The sequence below is a fragment of the Harpia harpyja genome, chromosome 2 (genome assembly GCF_026419915.1).
Source record: "Harpia harpyja isolate bHarHar1 chromosome 2, bHarHar1 primary haplotype, whole genome shotgun sequence".
Taxonomy (NCBI): domain Eukaryota; kingdom Metazoa; phylum Chordata; class Aves; order Accipitriformes; family Accipitridae; genus Harpia; species Harpia harpyja.
The window spans coordinates 87045727-87066542 of NC_068941.1; the positions used below are offsets into that span (position 1 = coordinate 87045727).

At 46.9% G+C, this 20816-nt stretch overlaps 1 protein-coding gene across 1 annotated transcript in view; it reads left to right on the forward strand.

The window, feature by feature from the left end:
- Window positions 1-15326, forward strand: part of ADRA1D (adrenoceptor alpha 1D) — a 50437-nt gene extending 35111 nt beyond the window's left edge. Inside the window, exon 2 of the mRNA XM_052780802.1 lies at window positions 11256-15326. Coding sequence (XP_052636762.1) covers window positions 11256-11824 — 569 coding nt within the window. The 3' untranslated portion in view covers window positions 11825-15326. The remainder of the gene's footprint in view (window positions 1-11255) is intronic.
- Window positions 15327-20816: the final 5490 nt, after the last annotated feature.

Here is a 20816-nt window from a genome sequence, read left to right on the forward strand (position 1 = left end):
CTACATACAATATTTTCATCTCTCTAACTAATAATGCTAATGTTCACAAAGTTCTTGTTGTTTTTTTAGAGTATTCCATGAAAGGAATATTTAACAAAGAAGATCATGCAGTGTTTCCTAATATCAGTTAGATGTTACATTAGTGTGAGCTTTATTGGGAACGTCTCCCAACATTTGTCCCTTCCACAGTCTGCAATCTCCACCCAGCTGAGAGCATCAATTCTCCCCTCTGTTTATCCCAGTCTTTGAAAGCTAAACCCTGTACGATGGTTTCAGGGTATATCAGGAAAGTGTCTCAGCTAGCTGGACAGCCATTGAAGTGCCTGGGCAAAATACTGAAACACAGATCCACTGGGTTGCCAATGGAAGCTCACTGAGACCCCAAAGAAGTAGAAATTCCCCCATAACTCACATACCTCCTTTTACAGGGGGCTTTGGACAGACAGGAATGTGAGGCTATATTCCTAACGAACCCCACATTGAATTTTGCTTCTGCTCCCAAGAAATCCCGTGTGAGAATTTACTTTCCTGACAAATCCTGCAGCCCATCATGAATGGAACAGAAACCCGCAGCAGACACTGATGATAGTGATGTCCTGTGCTGCTGGGTAGCTTCTGCCTGTGTCTCCTAAAAAGGGATCACTTGAGGCAATTCTTCACGTCACAGGGTGAGGAGAGGAAGACTTTTGTTTGTGGTGGGGATAACTTACTGTGCTCCTAAACTAACTGCCACAAGACTCCAAAGCAAAGAGTTAATAGTAGACAAACTCCCTTGCTTCTCTGTGCATAAAAGCACTGAATTAAAGCTCTTTGTGGCCCTGACACTGACTTGGCACAGCGCAGGTTTGCTTGGGTGATGGATATGTCAAAGACCAAGGTAGTTTGTCACAAGTCGTATGAGATTAATTTTGCTGAGCTGGATTTGTGCTAGATTAAAAGCCAGATATCCAGGGCTCAATTCAGTAGTCTAAACACCAGTCTCTGGTGCCATCTGAACCACCCCATAGTTTCTGAGGCACCTGCACATTTCTGGCCGATATGAGACAATTTACAGAGGACCCACACCCTTTTGAAACATTAGCAGTAGACCAAGATACACTGGGGTGTCTAAAATGGCCTCCTATGTTTAACCAACCAAGTCACACCAGTGAGGCAGCAATGCAAGCATCAGGAAGCTAAGGCCATAGCCTCCTACTGCAAAGAGTTATGGTCCACCAAAAGAGAGCATTATGCAAGCCAGCTGTTAAGGACAAAGCTATCCAAGGCTGAGAAATTACACAGTTTGCCATACTGTTTAAGTCACTGGTAAGCTCACAGAGGACTTGGATGAGCAGCGTCTTCGCTTATTATTATTTGCAACCTATGCCTATGGTTGGATTTTTGCCCGTGAGACATTCTACCTATGGCTTACTCCTGCTGCAGATGGCAGTTAGTCAGCTTGTCCGTGAATACCTCCCTTCTCCAAGGGCTGGTCATATTGGCTGCATTACCCAGAAGTGTGCCCAAGATGCCATCGTGCAGAGCAGAGACTCCCAGGCTCAGATGCAGCAAGACCTTCACGCTCAGGACGCTCCCGTGTTTGCAGAATGGAGACCCACGAGAGTGCTCCTCTCTGAATGACACGCTGATTTTTGCATTGCCCTGGAGGGAACCTAGCAACCCCACAAGGCCATTGTGTTCATTCAGATCCCGAGCCAGATGGAAATTTTCTTTTCAGAGAGTGCTCCAAGCGTGTTTCCTCTGTTTAACCATCCAGGCAAGAATCTCACTGCGGTCTCTGCCCTGCTCACTCTAACATCAGCACGTGGATTCTAGTCTTCTTCCTGCTCAGACAGCAAGAGAAGAGCTCTTGACATGCAACTCGGTTACCCTGACTTTTTCCTTCTCTCAGGAGACTTTTTTTTTTTTCATTTGCATCTGGCAAATAAGAACCTTCCTGATATCTCCCTTTGGATTTGCCAGATTAGCCAATCTTCCAGACTTTTTTTTTTTCCCCTCCTGATTTTATTTATGTTCTTTTGCTGAGTCTCATGATTTTAAGATTTGTTTTAAAGTCCCCTTTGGGGCTGGAGTCAGCCTATTATCTGTGAATTGTTAAGCAATAGGCAGTTGGATACACATACAACTTTCCCAAGCATAAGAAACACTGCAAAAATATTACCTTTAAGGGAGTCTGTACCAGAAGCCAGATGAAAAAAGCTTACTTCTTTGTCTTCTTTTTAATCTTGTGACTCACTTTCAAAGCCCATCTTCCTACTGACCCTGCCATGTTCAACATTGTCTGTGGCTCTGAATCTGCTGCCCAGCCCTTCTTCTTAGAGGATAAACCAAGCAGCTAAAAAGTGTTGAGGCGAGTTAATGGACAGCTTGGTTTGAGGGCATGGAGAGGACGATGTCTAAGAGCAAGCTTGGGGCTACCGTCTGTACAGTCCCTTTTCAAAACTGAACTAGCCATGCTCTCATGCAAAGCACTCATGATGATGAGCTCGTCAGGTGGCCCAGGGTCAATGGGCAGCAGCAGCCCTCAGAGCCCAAGTCCTGGCTGCATCACGGGCATGAGAAAGCTGATGGGCCAACATTGCCTTCCACAACGTGCAAAGGAGATATTTGATCATGATCTTCATTCCCTCATGACAGCATTGCCTTAACCATTTTAAAACCTTTGTTATAGAGTGAGCTTGGCTTGCAGTATCCAAGTCCAGGTGTGGTTTCAAAAATGTCTTTCCCTTTCCTCTGCCTAGTCCTGCCTGAGTAGGGTCCCTACTCAGGGAAAGAAGCAGGGAAAGAAGCAGGGAAAAACTCTCAGTCCTCGCACTGCTGGCATATATACTTCAAAAGGATGGTTTTGTCATCATGCCGCAGGGCTACAGAGTTGGAAAACAAGGGAATCCTTTCTTGGTTCTTCTACAGACCCAGGGCTCTATACATCTTTAGATCAGCCCCTGTGCAGTGGCAGGTCACAGTCCCTAGGGATAAATTAATTATTCCTTTATTATCTTGAGCAAGATTTTCTTCTTTCTAGATCCCTAAGGAAAGACAGAAGGCAATGTACTCAGTTCAGGGCAATGAAGCTAGCAATGGTGCTAGCTTGGGACATCTGGGTCCTTGGAGGGAGAATGCAATGAATGTAATGACTTCCTGGGGCTTTTCTGCTGCTGCTTTCAGCTGTGTGTCCCCAAATGAAAGGTCAGTGCTGTCCCAAGAAACTTGGCATGTTGAATCTTCTTCAGGCCCCCTCAGCTGTCTACAGTATCACATAAGCACATTCCCAATGGTATCCAGCAAATCATAAGTTTAGCTACAACTCGCTCAGGAACCAAGCTAACTACTAGGGGTCAGCTATACTGCCAAAAAAAAAAAAAAAAAAAAATGGAGAGAAGAAAATAGAAAAAAAAGCCAGATTATGGTCACAAGCCCCCAGAGCAAGGGCTGTAGAGCAAATGAGCAGACTAAGTACTTTATAGCACCTGGTCCAAAGCCTCTCTTGGGCCCCATGCAGTGTCACAGTGGTTCTATGACATAATTACTCTCTTGTGGGAGTTGTGAATCTCTGGAAGAGCAGGGGGGCTTCTGTGGCAGCCCACCAGAGTGGATCTTCAGTCTAAAACAGATGCTTTGCATTGCATGCCCTGCGATGTGGCATGAGGGCATATGGAGGTAATTAAGGTTGCAGAGCCTGCTGGGACAATGTTAGAGGACTGCATAGTCAAGTCTTTATGGTCTTTTGGGAATGGTCTCTGGAGTGAACTGTTCCCTGGACCAAATTTATCTAGAGAGGTCTAGCTGGACCACACTAAGCAAATTAGCACTGTGCACAATCCAAGACTTGAAATTACTTGTTAGCTTTCTGTTAGGTAACAGTGTAGATGTACCTGTGTGGCTCTTCACTATGTCACCCTTCACCACTATGTGAGGCTCACTGATGAAATTCTTCCAGTGCTGAAAGTCCTACCCTGCACAGGAGAGAAAGCGATGCACAGCAAGCTTTGGCAACTTCTCCTAAGAGAGGAGGAGACCACTAAATGCCAATGGCATTGAGGGTGAAATCCGTCAGGAGTAACCTTGGATGCCCATTATGTGTTTGCCCATGAACCAGGAGTCTGGGTCCAATCATTTGACACCTAGTGTGATCCACCTGCCCGGTACAGGGTTACACTTAGGATGAGGTGGATCACTCCATTCTCACTACAGAGTCTACCAACTAAACCATTGATGGTAAAAGGAGCCCAGGGACCTGCTCAGATACCTAAATTCCATTACATGATTCACAGAAGAGACCCACAATTTTCAGATAATTTGACGCCTCAGAAACATCCTTATGGCAATGACTCCCATCAGTGGTCTGGATTCATGGGATTGCTTTGAGAAAGGTCCCAACGTGAGCTTTGAGGGGAATGAAGGGCAATTTCAGTCGAAGTCCTACTGATGTGCTGCAACTTAGAGGAAAGCTTTGGAGACGTCACTAGGACCATACTGCCTAGAGGTTAAGGGACAGCTTTGGGGACCATGAATTAGACCAGTAAATGATCAGAGCAAGGCTCTTCTGCATTTCATTTCTCTTACTGACAGGCAAACTGCACTCAGACCTCAACTTTAAGATCCTGCTTGAGAGCGTGGGTGTTTTTCAGAGCCTTTGACCGCCCCCCAAGGCTGGTCTCTCCTGCCTTTGCAATCGCCCCACCACCCCCAGACTAAACCACGTTTCCCTGAGCCCCACCACACCACAGGCTGCCATCCCTGCCCATGGGGACCCTGCACATCAGATATGCACATCCCACCATGGGCTTTGGCATTGCCAGGGGTTCTCCAACCATCAACTTGGGACAACACAACACTGCCTAGAAGGTCAGCAATGGGCAGGGGAGGGATAGCTTCTGCCTGCTTTTCTTCTCAACCAGATTAGGGTGCAGAATTTGGAGCAAGCAGTCATGCCTACACGCAGAAAGGCATGCAGGCAGCTCATTGGCGTGATGGAAGCTGTCGCTTATCTGTGACATTGTTTATGGGTTCGGCTGGAAGGCTCACAGGCCTGAGAAATTCCACCCGATATCCCAACGCCATTGGCCTCCAGGGAAAACGCCGGAGTGACTGCAAACATGCTGTCCTCCTCCCTGCGCCAAGCAGCTCTTGGATCCATCCTAGCAGGGCAGTGAACTCCTCCATCACTCCAAGACATGCCACCAGCTGCAAGGAGGTGTTAACCCTCTAGGGACCCTGATACGCCTACAGATGCCCAGTGGAAGTGGTCGATAGTGGATGGAGGAGAAGGTTGGGAAAGACTGGTCAGAAGCTGAGACTCCCAGTCCCACACATAGGCAGGAATCCTTGCTGATATCCAGCCCGTTCTTCCATAGCTTGGCAGCCGCATCAGGGAGGTTGTCCATCATGGGGCCTGGGAAGGAGCTAGCAAGGAGGGACGCAAGCTGAGTAATGGGAAGAAAGTAGCAGCTCATGATTGCTTTGGACCAGATTTAATTAATCTAGTTTGTGAGAGCCAGAAAGAAAAGAAGGAAAAGACTGGCTCTTTCTTTGGCCAGAAGAGCCCACAGTGAGCTTCGGCAGCTACGGTACCTCCTACGTCAGGGTTTTTCCTATACCAGCCGCGGTTCTCTTGACTTGCTGCTCTGACACATCCTGAGGGAGTCCTCAGACCCCTCCTGACCTTTGAGGACACATTCAGGAGAGGCTTGGGTGATGTGACACCTGTCCCCACCACAGGTCTAATCCTATATACGGATTTCTGGAGCTTCCTAACTCAAGAACAGAGTGGTTTGCACCTTGGTAGATTTTTTTTCTTTTCTGTGAGTTTGGCCAATCATTTTTCAGCATCCATAGCCTCCTGCTGCAGGGACATGCACAGCTGAGCAACAGGCTGTGAGAAGAACTGTCTTCTCTTCTTTGCTTTTAACCTACTACCCGCTCATCTCCATTTCTTGTGGAGCCGCTTGTAGTGGAAAAGGCAGTGAATAACAGTTCCCTGTTGACCTTCTCCATGGCATTCCACCAATACCTGCAAGGTCCAACTCTCCATAACCTGGTTTTGTCCAGGGGTCATTTCCCATAAAAGCCCACAGCGAAGCCCCTTGTCAGTGTGAACAATCCTGGTGGTCCTCAGAGTGGTTTCCCACTCTTGGTGAGACAGCACTGGGGCATGACTTTGGCACTGTTTTTTTTACCCACCTGCTATCACATCTGCAGCACTTTTGTGCCGAAGACTATTCAGGACATGCTGTAAAGCAGGGACCTTTTAAAACAAAGATGCCTCTGCCAACTGCGGCAGAAAGCAAGCCCGCTCACAGATTCTGGCTGCGTACTGGGAGCTGGGGCCAGAATTTAGATTGGACTGGGTCCATTTTCATTTGTGCATTTGTCTTTTTTCTTGTTTTGCTTTAATTTTTTGAGTGCTGAACACTGGGAACAGCAACTCTCCAAACAATCCAGTGATATCACCTTTGAGTGAGTCATGGGGAGGGCAGGGTGGAGAAGTGCAGACAGGGAAAGTTCATGAGGTTGTGCTAGCTCAAACAACACAAAAAAAAAATCGGATACGTGTTTGGATATGTGGAGAGGAGATTGCATCCACTAGCCACCCAACACAGGGTGTCACAGCATTGGGGAGCATGCCCATAGCTTCAGAGATTTGTACCTGGCTGGTTTTTCCCCAGATATAAGCAGGGTGACTATAACTACAAAAAAAAAAAAAATGTGTAGGCACACACACAGCATACAAACACATATGCATGTGCTGCACACACACACACATACACACACGCTGTAAGAACAGCAAATAAATTACTTTTTTGCTTTCACTTCAGAGCACATACTTTATTGGCTCAACTTTTGCACCACCAGAAAAATGAAATTCAATCTTCAGGTCATGTTTAGTCTGTGAGTCCAGTTACTTTGCACGGTGCGGGCAGGCTTTCCCTGAGCTCACCTGCAGCTTTCTTCACTTCTTAATGATTCTGAAGATAATTATCTAGGGTTACAACAGGACCTACAGCCTTTGCTCAGACCCAGCTCTATCACTAGGATTCAGACTTTGCAAGATGTGGAATGACCTTCTATAAAATGATGAAAGCTATAAAGGCCCCAAACAGACCTTCAAGCCCCCAGCAGTATTATTATAAAATTTTTATTTATTAGGAGAAGACAAAGTCCTCAGCAGGATCTCCGTAAGCCAACACGGAGCCTGCTCAACAAGGCAGTGGGAAATATGAAGGACGAGGCTCTGCATCCCACCCTACCTGGGAGCATCTTACACTGAGATACAACCGGGATCCTCCATCCATCAGGAAAGTGAGCATCACTGGGTAGGCAGTCAGGGTGGAGAAGGGGGACCTCAGAGGTCTGTCCCTACTGCCCAGGCTGTCTCTGTGTTTCACATGTGGATTTGGTTAGGTTGGATGGAGACTTCCCTGCTGGGAGCGTTACCTCCAAAAGTAGCAGTCCTGTTCAAGCAGAGGAAGGGCAAGCCAAGTCTCCGTTGTCCTCTCCTTGTGAGGGCTCTGGGTTCCCAGATGCTCCAGCATGGCAGGGGGTTGCTGGATCCCAGCACACATGCTGCACGTAATGTCAGTGCTCACCACACCAAGACCACCCCACGGGTGGATGTCCCCAAGGTGGGTGTCACCGCCTCCTCCTTCGAAAAGCACACCAAGCTTTGCCATGAAGTGTTGAGCTGGATGCCCAAGAGAGGTGTCCAGAGGGCTGATTTGGGGTGAGTAGGAAGAGGTCCTCTTTGAAACAAGACCAGGTTTCACAAACTTGTACTGTGACACAGGTCCTACAATATTTGGGTTTCCTGTTCTTTGATACTGCCCTGTTCCGGCTTTGATGCTTTTGGGGACAGATCATCAAAAAGTGCTCTTACACTGAGATATCAGGCTAAAGTGCTGGTGCATCACTCTGTGTTGCTATACCTGATGTTTTACTCCCATTTTCTATTTCTGGACCTTAGACACATCCAACTGTGTTTCCTAAGCTCTTCAAGTGTCCATTACTCAGTACTGTCTTCCACGCATCCTAATGACATCTACGCTCCTATACAGTAACTGTTACAAAGCCCAGTCCAAAAACCTTCCCTCTCTCAAAATGTTGTTGCATATTTGTGTGTATGAAAGCAAGAGCTAATTTCTTCCATTCTTTACTCACTCCCTAAATAAGACCATGCAACATTTCCTTACGTGCAGCCTCCCAGTGCCTACCAATAGAGTCTGACGCTCCAGCATGTGCAAAGTTACCAGCCAAGGACCTGTTCTGGGGACTCCCTGCCTAGTTCTGTTCATCCCAGAGTGATCAAATGAGGAAACTATGGATGCACTCAGTACACGTCTCTTCCAAGGGGCACGCTTATTTGCATGGTAATGAGGATGGTAATGAGCCCCTTGTCTTCAGATGTACACAAGGTTCTAGTGGGTGAAAAACAGCCGAAGTTGAAATTCAGAGAATTCATAGCTTTTTCTTCTTTCCAATTTGTATTTTTTATCTGGATGTAAAAGACAAAGCATGTAGTACAGAAACTGCATTGTGTAATGTACCGCTAAACACCAGATATAAATTATTATTTTAACAACCACAGGCTGTTTAAGCAAGCACCAATCTCTTAAGTAGCCTGGCTCAAGCAGTAATTACTAGTTCCATTTCTAAAGAGACCCTTCTTTTATTTGCTTTGTTACCATAGCTTTTTGCTTTCTTTTCCTCTCTCTATTAAAGTTAAAAAATGTTACATAAAGCTGCAGCTTCTCTGCGAACCCAGTGCACGCTGCAAACAGGGTTCACAGCAACACTGTGAAAGAGTTTATGGTAATTAGCCCCTTTCTCCAGTCGGGAAACTGAGGCATGCAACCTCTCTCCAACAAGGTATGAGCAAGATTACATGCTTAATGAGCTCCTTCCCCTGTATTAGACCCAAATGCTGATACTGAGCTATGGTAGGGTCAAGCTGGGGCAATGCAATGTCTTAGGGCTGAGAGCCAGGGATCCCTGGTCCCTGGGCAGGATGGAGAGGGAGCAGCCTGGGAAGGAAAACAGACCCATCCGCTATTGCCAAGACCTGAGATTGAGGAGAGGAATTGATGCCGGGTTTGGAAAGCCACCGCTGGTCCACATTGCCCAAAGCATCGGATGGTGCCTGTGGGTCCAGGGTGGTGGGTTGGTGGCAGTGCGAGAAAGGGGAAAGGCTCAAAGCCATGGTCGGATGAAGAACGTAGGAGAGGCCACATGCGATGCAAAGAGGGATCGTCCCCAGGACCACTGGGGTGTTTAAAAGCTCCTGGCTAAACACTTGGGGGTGGTGTTTCTGCTGTGGTTAGAATTGGATGGGGTGATTCAAGCAGCCTAGTGCCAACCTATAAAGCTTACCACTGTCCCAGAAAGAATAAACCCCTTTAATCAAAAACAACCAAAGTGGGGTCATTGCCTCTACAAAACCTAACCCCGGTGTTACTGCTGTGTTCAAAACCACAGGCTAGAACACCAGCGGCTGCTCATTAAACTGCAAATGCCATTCATTTCCATGAAGGCCCCAGGTCTTTCCAGCACAGAGACGTCAGTCCTGCTTACTGTCCTTATTCAATGCCTCCTTCAGCACATATTGACAGCCAGTGTGCACTCCAGTCCTACGACTTGGGTTGGACTTTGGCAGATATTTATGCTGTGTTTTCCCTGCCTAACCATCAGAAAATGTTGAGATCTTTCTTCACCCACATCCCTGTGATGGAGTAGCCCACATAACTAATGCTGAGTCTGGCTGCAATTTCTGCACTTTTTAGGGATGAGTGTACAAAAGCTTTGCTGGAACCAGTGGTCTGGGTTTCCTGGATGATGGTTTTTCTCCAGCAAACAGCTTGGGGAGCTTTTATGTAGTGTCAGTCCCAAATTTCTGGCTCCTGGCACCTGTTTTACTGTTTTGACACCATGCTTTTGAATGCAGGGAAAATAATAATGATATCCAGAGCTAATGTTATTTACTAAAATACAAATTAACGCTCAGTCACATGGCGGCACGGTTTGTCATCCAGAGCTAAAATTAAAAGAAATTAAGGCTGAGTCAGAAAGTTATTTCAGATCTGAGTGGGGAAGGCTAAGTGATGGGGCCATGGGGGAGCAACACTGACATCTTCTGGCTGCAAAAAAAATCTCCGGCTTTTTCCCCAAGAAAACCACCGTGAACCTCCGGCACAAAAGCGTAAATAGGGGTTGGGGTAGACAAAAGAGTTTTCAAGTAGCAGGTACAAGCTTGGAGCAGTGGATGTTATCTGAGCCCAGCTTAAGAGTCCAACTTAGCATCACTGCAAAATTCGAACAGAGGGTGTGTGACATTGATGACCCAAAATACATGGGTGTAGTAGGTGAAGGGCTGTTGCTCTTCCATCAGTGCAGGTGACAGGGCTGTAGCCATCCTTTTACGTTGCAGTGGTGAACTGTGCGGTGCAACACGTAGGAAGAGGTAGGCACCAAGAACCGATCCATGCAAACCAGCCGAGCAACAATTTTTGCTGTCTGATCTGGAACGGGACAGGGCCTGGCTGTCTTGTGCTGATAAACTAGGGAGGCATGGGAACCACTGAACCTGTTCCCCAAAATGATGGCCTCAGCTCCTGCTATAGGGTCTCAGAAAACAGCCTGGCCCCCACATATGGAAGATATCTCTTGGGTGCAAGTCTCCTGCATCAATTCAGAGCAGGATGGCTTAACCCACAGTGAGGTAAACAGATTTGGCCATGGGGCTGTTGGATCCTGCACCAGGACTTTATCCTCTGGAGTGGATCCCATTCAAAACACAGTGCATGCTGGATTTGGCGGCGGTCGGGTGTTAGCTGGATGGTTATCTGCTGAGAGGTGTGCCAAAACTCCTCCATCCCCACCACCCCTCATACTTGCGTAGCTCCTGCAACAATTAACAGCCTCCCTCCAAGCTGTATGGGCTTGCCACGATGGCTCACAGCTGTGTTTGAGGGTCCTGGGTCCATTGCTAGGAGCCTTTTCGCAGTGGGGGCTAGGAGGCTTCTGCCAAAGACATAGTTATATCCATCGTTATCACTTTAGGGTCGATGCCTTGCAGTCCTGCAGTGGCCAGATCTTCACTCTAGTGGCAACGGCATTACTAGCCAAAGACCTAATAGCAGAATCGCACCTTCAGCCTTTACTGCAGGTCTCGCCTCTTCCAGACTGGGCTGACCACCACCTTTGCTACCGTGTGCTGCCACACCCTTCCCCTTCTTCTAACCGTATTTCTTTTAATCTCTTCCAAGGTTCTTTCTTCCCATCTCTGAAGCCCTCTGAAATTGTCTTCAAGGTCATCTTCTGGCTGGGATACTTCAACAGCTGCGTGAACCCCATCATCTACCCGTGCTCCAGCAAAGAGTTCAAGCGAGCTTTCATCAGGCTGCTCAAGTGCCAATGCCACCGGAGAAGACGGCCCATCTGGCGCGTCTACGACCACCACTGGCGAGGGGCCTCTGTGAACAGCTCGGTGCAAGACTCCGAGACGGACCTGAGGCCCAGGATTAACACCCTGAACAGCTCGTTCATATTTAACTCCTCCTTGCAGGAGAGAGCCAGTAAGAGGCGAACACTCAGCTTTAAGGGCTGGAAAATGCTCACTCCTTTCCAGAAACCAGCATCCACCCAGCTGAAGGAGAAGATGAACAGCCTTTCCAACAAAATCCGGGGTGGCTCCAGCAAAGGGGGGGTGACAGCCACCTACAAAACAGAGGTGGAGTCTGTCTCTATCGGGATCCCTCATGACTTCACGGAAACCATCGACTATCAAACCTATGACTTAACAGACTGCTGCGGGCTGCGAGAAACAGATATTTGAAGCCGCTAGGACAGCTGTCGATGGTTTCTTTAGAGGTATCTAGCAGAAACGTGAAGGGATACCATTTGTGGGTCTGTCAGGCAGACTGGAATCAGCAATCAGGTATAAAATGCAGTTGCCCAAAGGTTATACAAGCATCCCCCACGCAGAGGTCAGCCCCTTCTGTGGGATTATGGGTTCCTCAAATAAAAGCCAATGGCATATCCCATTTTAATGAGCCACAGCAGGAGGGGAAGATGTGGGGTGGATATGGCCTTAGGTGAAGAGCTGTTTCCTCCAGTGGATGGTTATCTTTGACTTTGGAAGAAGCTGTGCAATTAAGGGAAACCAGGATGTCTCCTTTGCCTTAAAAACACCACCATAACATCTAACGGAAAGATCAAACCCCAAAAGATGCCAACCCTGCCTTAGTACATGTGATCATGTTTCCATCCAGAGGCAGCACCCAGAAAGCACGCTGCCGAGCAGTAGCTGGCAGCTGATCCTTTAGATTATAGGTTGGGAGCTTGTAGGTCTACAGGGCTGGACAGGACCTCCAGCCGAGGCCTTTGCTTTGGAGGCCAAGCAGACTGTGGTATTCCCAAGCAGGGTGGGGGGATCCTGGCTCTCAGCCATCATGTCTGCAGTGACCACAGCTTTGCCCCTTCCACATAACCTGGTTTTAGGCCAGAGGAGCAGTCCAGATGTGTACGCTCATGTCAATGGTTGTGCAGGTCCGTCTTCTCTAATTCCAACCTGTGATGCATTTCTTATTTCACTTTCCAGCGAAACACTTGCAACCCACCTTGCTCTAGTGCACATCCATCTGTGATACAGCAAGAAAGCAGCTCCTTTTGGTGTCAGTCATCCCCAACCTTTTCTGTCCCCTTCTTGCTCTTGTTGTTGTTGTCTCTCTCGAACAACACGGAATAAAGATGCGTCCTAGGGGTTTTGCTCAAGTCCATAGTCAACCTGCGCTGTGACTCAGGAAAGGTGAGATGGTGGAGTTTGGGGCCCGTTTCTACTACCCGTAGAGTCAAAGCTAAAAGGGAGCTGGCATGCAGTTGGAGCTCCCTTGTGTAGATGGATCTTCTCCCCAGTCAGGGTCACTCCCATGACTCTTCTCTCAAGTGGCTTCCCACATATCTGATACATCAAAGCCTTCGGTGACTATCAACAATTGCCCTTGGTTATGTCCACTAGAATGGTCAAAGACAATGTCAATAAGGGGGGTTTTTTTGCCCTGCTCACAGCCCCAGAGTGTGAGCTCCCCTCAGGAGGTCACCATGGCCTCCTCCAGGGGCCTCAGGGACGTTGGAGCCATGACAAGCCCACCTTGGCCTGGCTCACACAAATCGTGCTTTGCAACTCAGAAAATGGTCACCCAAACTCTACTTGGCCATGCATTGCAGGCACTGGTTTTACTGAATTTCAGACAGGCAAGGAACCACAAAGAACGATCATCAGATTAAGCCCTGAGCAGAGGCAGGAGGCATGGAGGTGATGGAGGCAAAGTCTGGATCTGAGGTGCAGTGTCTCAAGCCAGGTGACTAAAGAACAGGAACACGAAGTTGAGAGGTGGAAATATGACACTGAAGGTGTCCTGGATGGAAACTCATCCACATCAGCACTGTCCCCCAAACCCATTAGGAGTCTTTCATGAATGTGCCTGCAGCACATCTAGCTAATCCTCTTAAGGGTGGCTATCAAAGGAAGATGAAAGACTCCTAGGCATAACAAAGAGAATGTCACCTTTCTTTCTGCTGTTTATTTGCTTTAAAGGAAATCAAAACAGAGGAAAAGTTGGACTTCTTTTATTTTTTACTTTTTTGTACAGTGCATACTGAGACATGATATCTGGAGTTGGTCCCATCTCAACACCCTTAACACCCTTCTGCCCTTTACTCAATGCCAGACTCTGAACTGGATAAATTGCTGCACAAAGACCTGCAGATTTTGTCCAAATATTTTCCTCCCAGCAGCAAATCCCACCAAGGCACATGGGCAGCATTGCACTTACACTGAACCCAGACTCATTACTGCTTGCATGTTTACCGGTGTCTGCAAAATCAGCCAGAGGTTGCCAGCTTGAGGAGTTCAACCCTACTAAAGCAAGGGCCCAGTACCCCATGGGAACCTCTGTGGTGAAATGCATCTTTTTTTTTCCCCATTTCTTTGGCCTTCAAGGGAAGTGAGACCCTACAGTGATGATGGGGTAACACAGAAAGTCATTTTGCAGTGTCAGGACTGCAGCTACCAGTGGTTTCCCCGGCTTTTGGGGGATCCTGATGGGAAAGCACACTGCTGGCACTGGGGACGTAGCAGAGAAGGCATCAGGGAGAGGGCAGTTGCTGAAGAGCAGAGATGTGTGGAAGGTCGAGGTGAAAGCATTACTCCTTCCACCCATCTCTCAGGATGCATGTGGACACATGCCACTGTCGGAGGGAGTAAATGCACCCAGATCTGCATTTTTGGGACCCTGTTCTGGTGACACTCCTTTGCAGGTCTAACACATGCAAGTGCGTAATGTAAGCAATTTGAGGACACAGTTTGGGACGAGCTGACACAGATATCATCAGAAGTGAAAGCCTAGTCAAGGGGAAGATGGACCTTTGCCATTAAATGTTCTCTGATGCTCAGGATCAGGTTTATCTGGTGTCTTTCCACAGCCAGACACCCATGGCACATGGTAACATGTGCGTCCATGACCATATAGATACACATACACCGTTTACTATATTTATTTATATATGTGTCATCTCCAAAATAGCAGACATTCTCCTATAAATGGGCAGACATTCTCCTATAAATGGGCAGATGTTCTCCTATAAATTGAGACTTTGGAGGGGCTTTTAACAATTGCTAGCAAGAAGTTAATTCCCATGAATGAGTTGACATTATTGCTTAGACTTCTCCCTGATCTTTTAAATATACTTCTTTCTTTTTTTCCCATTTTTGAAATATTTACATTTACAGCCTCCAGCCCCTTGAAAGCATCCAGAAGGGAAAGAAAGATTAGTCTGGAGGTTTACTGCCTCTCCATCCCAATTCTTTACAGACCTATAAGGGAGAAAATGAGGATAAAGTCTATTTAAGCACACATATGCATACACACACATAAATGCTAGAACTCTGGCTCATTTACTTACTGCATTTGATCCGGCTCCGAGAGATACCCCAGAAGGTGCTGTAGGAAAGTTTTGAGCTCTGCTGTGCTGCATTCAGGCAAAATACTTGTTTCTCACCTAAGCCAGAACCCCCTTTGCTTTAGCATCTTGCACCAGAAGAAGCAATGCCAGGACTGGACTCTGAGGCTGTTTGTGTAGAGCTTCATTTAGAGTAGACAGGGCTGCCTTTGCTGGCAGGGGAGGAAGGACAGTGTTGTCTGAAGTATGAGCTGAGGATCTAAAATTGTGCATTTCTCTTTGATTCCCTAAATCTCCAAGCTCTCCCAGATTTGGAAAAATGGTCTCAGACCTTCAGCACGTAAATTTGGTCTGATCCCACTGACTTCTCTGGACCCATATGGCCCCATTTCTCCAAATTTGCCAAGCAGGCCATTTTCCAAAGCACCCGTACCTTGGTTATCCAGCAGCTCTCACCCCATGGCACTGGCTTCATGTCACTATTGCATCGTCAGACCTTGCTGTTTCAACGAACCAAGTGTTGAGGATGGTGAACAGCAGCTTTTATGTCAGTAGACACTCACGAGTCCTATTTAAGGGGGAAGGAAGGTCCCTGTCAGCCTGAGCTGGACGACAGTTGGGTTGCATTACTATTGTTTACAGTGTGTATATAAGTGTACATTTTCTTTAGCAGACATTGGAATTTTTTATGTATAGATTTTTATTTTTCATCCCCAGATGTATTTATTAGCCAGAGTATTTCTGTTTTGTGATTCAAGTTCTGTCAGATTGATGTAAGCTCTATGAAACAGAATGCACATATTTTTGTTTGTTTGTACCAAATACATGCACAAACCTGTCTAAACTGTTGCTGTGAATTGTTCCTGTGTCTGATTTTTAAAAGAGGGGTTGTAGGGGATGAGGGAGGGAGGAAGAAAAACCTGCAAATTATCCACTGCTGTTTTTTTCTCAAAAACTTTTTTGTAATTTCACAAGGATAATGGCTCCCACATGCAAGAATTTATGATAAAAACAAGTCAGAAGAGGACACTCTCAGCTTCGTGCCATGCAGGGATTAATGGGTTGCACCAGCCATGTCTTCTCTGAGATGCTCCCTGGAGCAGGAGGAATCTGGATGCACCCATGGGAGTGGAGGAGGGAAGGCTGTTGTGTAGTTGGTGGTCAGAAACAAGCTCTGGTGAAAGAATTGCCATCAAAGTAGGGGTTTTTAATGAAAACTGAAATTTCAGCTTGTTGAAAATTTTTCTGGAAATTTTTCATTTTTCTTCTAAAGTTAAAATTCCAGCATTACTCACAAAAGCACTACCCGTAGTGAAATGGAAATAGCATTTCTTACGTTCCCGTCTCACTCCAGGTACTTTATTTCACAAAATGCAGCCTGATGACACCTCTAGATACTGGGCAGTTGTGTCTTGGGGCTGGGTAGCATGGGAAGGACTCTGAGCTGAAAAGCCCAGAGAGGAAAACAGCAAAAGACAAAACACCTGCCTCACCTCTAGTATGCTAGAGCAATATCACATAACAGAGTCTGAAACGCGGTGAGGGGAGAAACAGAGCTCTGAAAACATCCAACAAGTATTCCAGAAATATTTCTTTACCATGCAAATGACCAAACACAGCCCAAGGCTGCCTGTCCTTCAGGCACAGCTCCAGGCAGAGGCAAAGAGAGCAGCCACCAAATGCAACTCAACAGCTCTGGGGAAAGATTGTCATAACTTCGCTGTGCGTTTTGCTAATGTTCATGTGTGGTTGAGTCAGACTGATGCTGGGGAAGGGGGATGGATGCTGTGTCCCCTGGCAAGCCCGCAGCAAAGGATGCTTTTGACTGATGCTGTTCACATTTTTTTAAAGGGATTTCTTTCCCTTCTGTATGACTGTCAAGCCAGACTGCTGCCTTGCTTGCATGCCAGGAAGAAAGCATTAGATGCTTTACTGTTGACTTCTCCAAGGGTATGATAAGAAAGACCCATGCTGCGGCCATGAGGACCGAATGAGCCTTTGGAGCCACAAGGCTGGGCTGGGCATCTTGCTTTTGGCATCCTTCCTCACCCCAAGTTTAATCCATTAAGAACGTTGTGTGGCCTGAGCTATGCAGACAGGGTCAGGGCCCAGGACTACGTTGTCCTGGTGTCTGTCAGAGCCCGAGCTGGTGCTGGTCTGGCTTAGCAATCTCATCTCACAGCAGCCCTCAAAAGACCGTGCATCTATTAATGCAGCCTCGCAGGGATCATACGTGACCTGTGCAATTCCCAGTGCCTCCTTCTCTCCTTTGCCCCATGCAACCGCAAATCTGTTCCTCCTGGCCACCAAAACCTAAGCTGTTACTCCTCACGCTTTCCATGTGCTTGGCTGGGCATTGCCAGGGCAGAGTCGATCCACTCAGAAGGGGAAGAGTGCTGGGGCATCTTGATCCTCATGGGAGTTGGTTCCCTTGTCTCTTGGTGTCCCTTCCCCATGGCACGGACTTTGTAGACAACCTCCAGCTGCAGAAGAGGCTTTCTTCTGCTCTGGTGGGAGACCCGTGGGCAGGTCATTTGCAAAGCACCTTCCTACTGCTGGCCGTGATCCAAAGCGCAGTTAATTAGGAGGAGCATGTGCTCTTTGATTGTCAGTGAGATAAGGTACACCCCTAAAAGCCTGGTGATAACTGTCCAACTAAGTTCATTACTATTTCTATGATCTTTTTTTTCATTTTTATTCAGGTTTGAGGGAAGCCAACACTTGGTATTTGGCTTGCTCTCCACTCCATGATGGACTTGTCAGCATTTGAGACTCAGCATTCACTGAGCTGCTGTATTTGGGTCCCAGTGCACTGGAGCTAAACCTGGGCAGAGCCTGGACACTGCCTTGGAGTTTGGAGTATCAGTATACTTTTGGGGATGGCTTCTTCATTTAGCACCCTTTCTGAGGCCAGAGAAGGCAATCGAGCTCACTAGGGGTTGTGATCTGTGCTTGACCACCCAGGCTCCCCAAAAAGTTAAGTATACTCTTTTCCAGATTCCAGTCCAGCCTAATGAATACCCTGGGTATTGCCTTGCCAGTGACACATGGTAGATAAAGAAGGTAGCCCAGAGACACTGCAGAAAGCCAATCACTCCATTTTTAGTACCTGGATGTATTTGGCTATTCTGTTTCTGCATCCCCATTTCAGGGGATGTCCAGACCCCTAAGCAGTTTCTGCTTTCTCATCTCATCTGCCTGGTTTCGGCTGGGACAGAGTTAATTTTCTTCCTAGTAGCTGGTACAGTGCTGTATTTTGGATTTAGTATGAGAATAATGTTGATAACACACTGATGATTTTAGTTGTTGCTGAGTACTGCTTATCCTAAGTTAAGGATTTTCCAGTTTCCCATGCTCTGCCAGCACGCAGGTGTACAAGAAGCTGGGAGGGAGCACGGCCAGCACAGCTGACCCAAACTAGCCAAAGGGATATTCCATACCATAGAACATCATGCTCAGTATATAAACTGGGGGGAGTTGGCTGGGAAGGGCCAATTGCTGTTCAGGAACTGGCTGGGCATCGGTCAGCGGGTGGTGAGGAACTGCATTGTGCATCACTTGTCTTTCTTGGGTTTTATTTCTCTCTCTTTTTGTTATCTTCCTTGTCATTACTATTATTATTACTATTATTGGTAGTATTATTATTATACTTTATTATTATATTTTATTTTAATTATTAAACTGTTCTTATCTCAACCCACAAGTTTTACTTTTTTTTCCCCATTCTCCTCCCCATCCCACTGGGGTGAGGGGACGAGTGAGCAAACAGTTGCATGGTGCTTAGCTGCTGGTTGGGCTTAAACCACAACATCATCTCACCTTGGTCTCTCTTTGCTTCCTCCAGTAGTTTTCTTTGGACCTGGCTAGCCCCACAGCCAACACGTCATCTCACTCTGCTAAGTCTATGCTTGCTTTCCTCTATCCCACCGAGGTGTTTCGCCTATTTAAGTCCCACAGCTCTGTTCCCCTGACCCCATCTAGGAAGCTTTCACCCCAGGGTTGCCACACCACTGGGCAAACCCAGGTGGTTTTCTGCCCACCCTGAGCCCAGCACATCACGAGATGGGAACCTCACCAGGAAAACCTGCCAGGGACAGCCTAGCACTTGCAAGAGGTTACCAAAAATGCTGCTGAGGCTTTGTGGAGGGTCACCTGTTGGGATATATGAGATGATATAGATCTAAGACAGGAAAGGGAAAGGCAAAAGGGAAAATCAGAAGAGGATATAATATGAAAACATCGGATCAATATTTGATAGCAGTCACAGGTGAAAATTGCATGTTAGGGAATTTGGGGAAAGAAATGGAGAGTGGAAGAGATGGAGAATAACCTTGAAAATATCTTTGCATCTCTGAATAAATCTATGATGTACGTGTAATTTGACTACTTTGCTTCTCTGATTAGCCCAGCTCAAAAAAGGTAGAATGGACTCAGAAAAGTTTCAGAAAAGGCTGACAAAGATGACAAAAGATATGGGATAGTTTCCATCCAAAGAACAATTAAATCAAAGGGCACTTTCCTGGAAAACAGATGACTGAGGAAGAACACAATGGAGGTCTATAAAATCAGGAGTGTCAGGGGGAAGATGAGTAGTGGATGATCACTGTTTCTCATAATACAAGAACTAAATGACATCAAACCCAATTATCAAAATGAACAAAGCAAGATAATTCTTCACATGGCGCATATTTAAATGGTGGAACGCATCATGAGATATTGCATCTGCCAAAAGTCTGTAGGGGTTAGAATAGCAATTAGGTGCCTTCATGACAGAAAAGTCCCTGAAGGGCTGTTGGAAACATTTATATAATCTCTGAGCTGAGAAGTCCCTGAGGCAGTGTGCTGGTTTTGGCTGGGACAGAGTTAATTTTCTTCATAGTAACTAGTATGGGGCTATGTTTTGGATTTGTGCTGGAAACAGTGTTGATAACACAGGGATATTTTCCTTACCGCTGAGCAGTGCTTACCCAGAGTCAAGGCCTTTTCGGGACAGCTGACCCCAACTGACCCAAGGGATATTCCAGACCATATGACATCAAGCCTAGCATATAAAGTGGGGGGAAGAAGAAGGAAGGGGGGGTGTTTGGAGTGATGGCGTTTGTCTTCCCAAGTCACCGTTACTTAGCGTGATGGAGCCCTGCTTTCCTGGAGACGGCTGAACACCTGCCTGCCCATGAGAAGTTGGGAATGAATTCCTTCTTTTGCTTTGCTTTCCCTATTAAACCGTCTTTATCTCAACCCATGAGTTTTCTCACTTTTACTCTTCTGATTCTCTCCCTCATCCCACCCGGGGGAGTGAGCGAGCAGCTGCGTGGGGCTTAGTTGCCGGCTGGGGTTAAACCACAACAGGCAGCGACTGTTGTCATCTGGGAGAATATTTCAAGGGGTATTTCGCTGTAGGCTTTTTCTTTCCATCTATCCCTCCCGAAATTTCCACCATCAGAGAGCGGGGACTCAGCTAGAAGGATCCAGGCTCTGAACTGGTACAGCCGTTTGTATGTCCCCTTCACCCGCATGCTGGGTAGCCCATCCATGCCACAGTTACATTATTCACTTCTCTGCCCATAGGCTAAAATGAGAAAATATACAGAAAGCTCAAGGTTAGTCTCCAATGCACATTAAATCAATGAGGTTATACCATTTTGCCATCGCTGTGTGCCAGCTGCTGCAGGGAAATTTCTGTTACTGAACACCACTCAGAAACTGAAAACCATCTCCTCAGTAGACTGACTTTTAAGAACTTTCCACAGAGGACAGCCTTGTAGCTGGGGTTGGGAGTTGCCCAGAGATTTCCCAAGAAACTTCAGCCATCTTGTACAAAGGTTTCAACTTCTTTTCCACTTTCTGACCTCCACATGTCCCTCCAT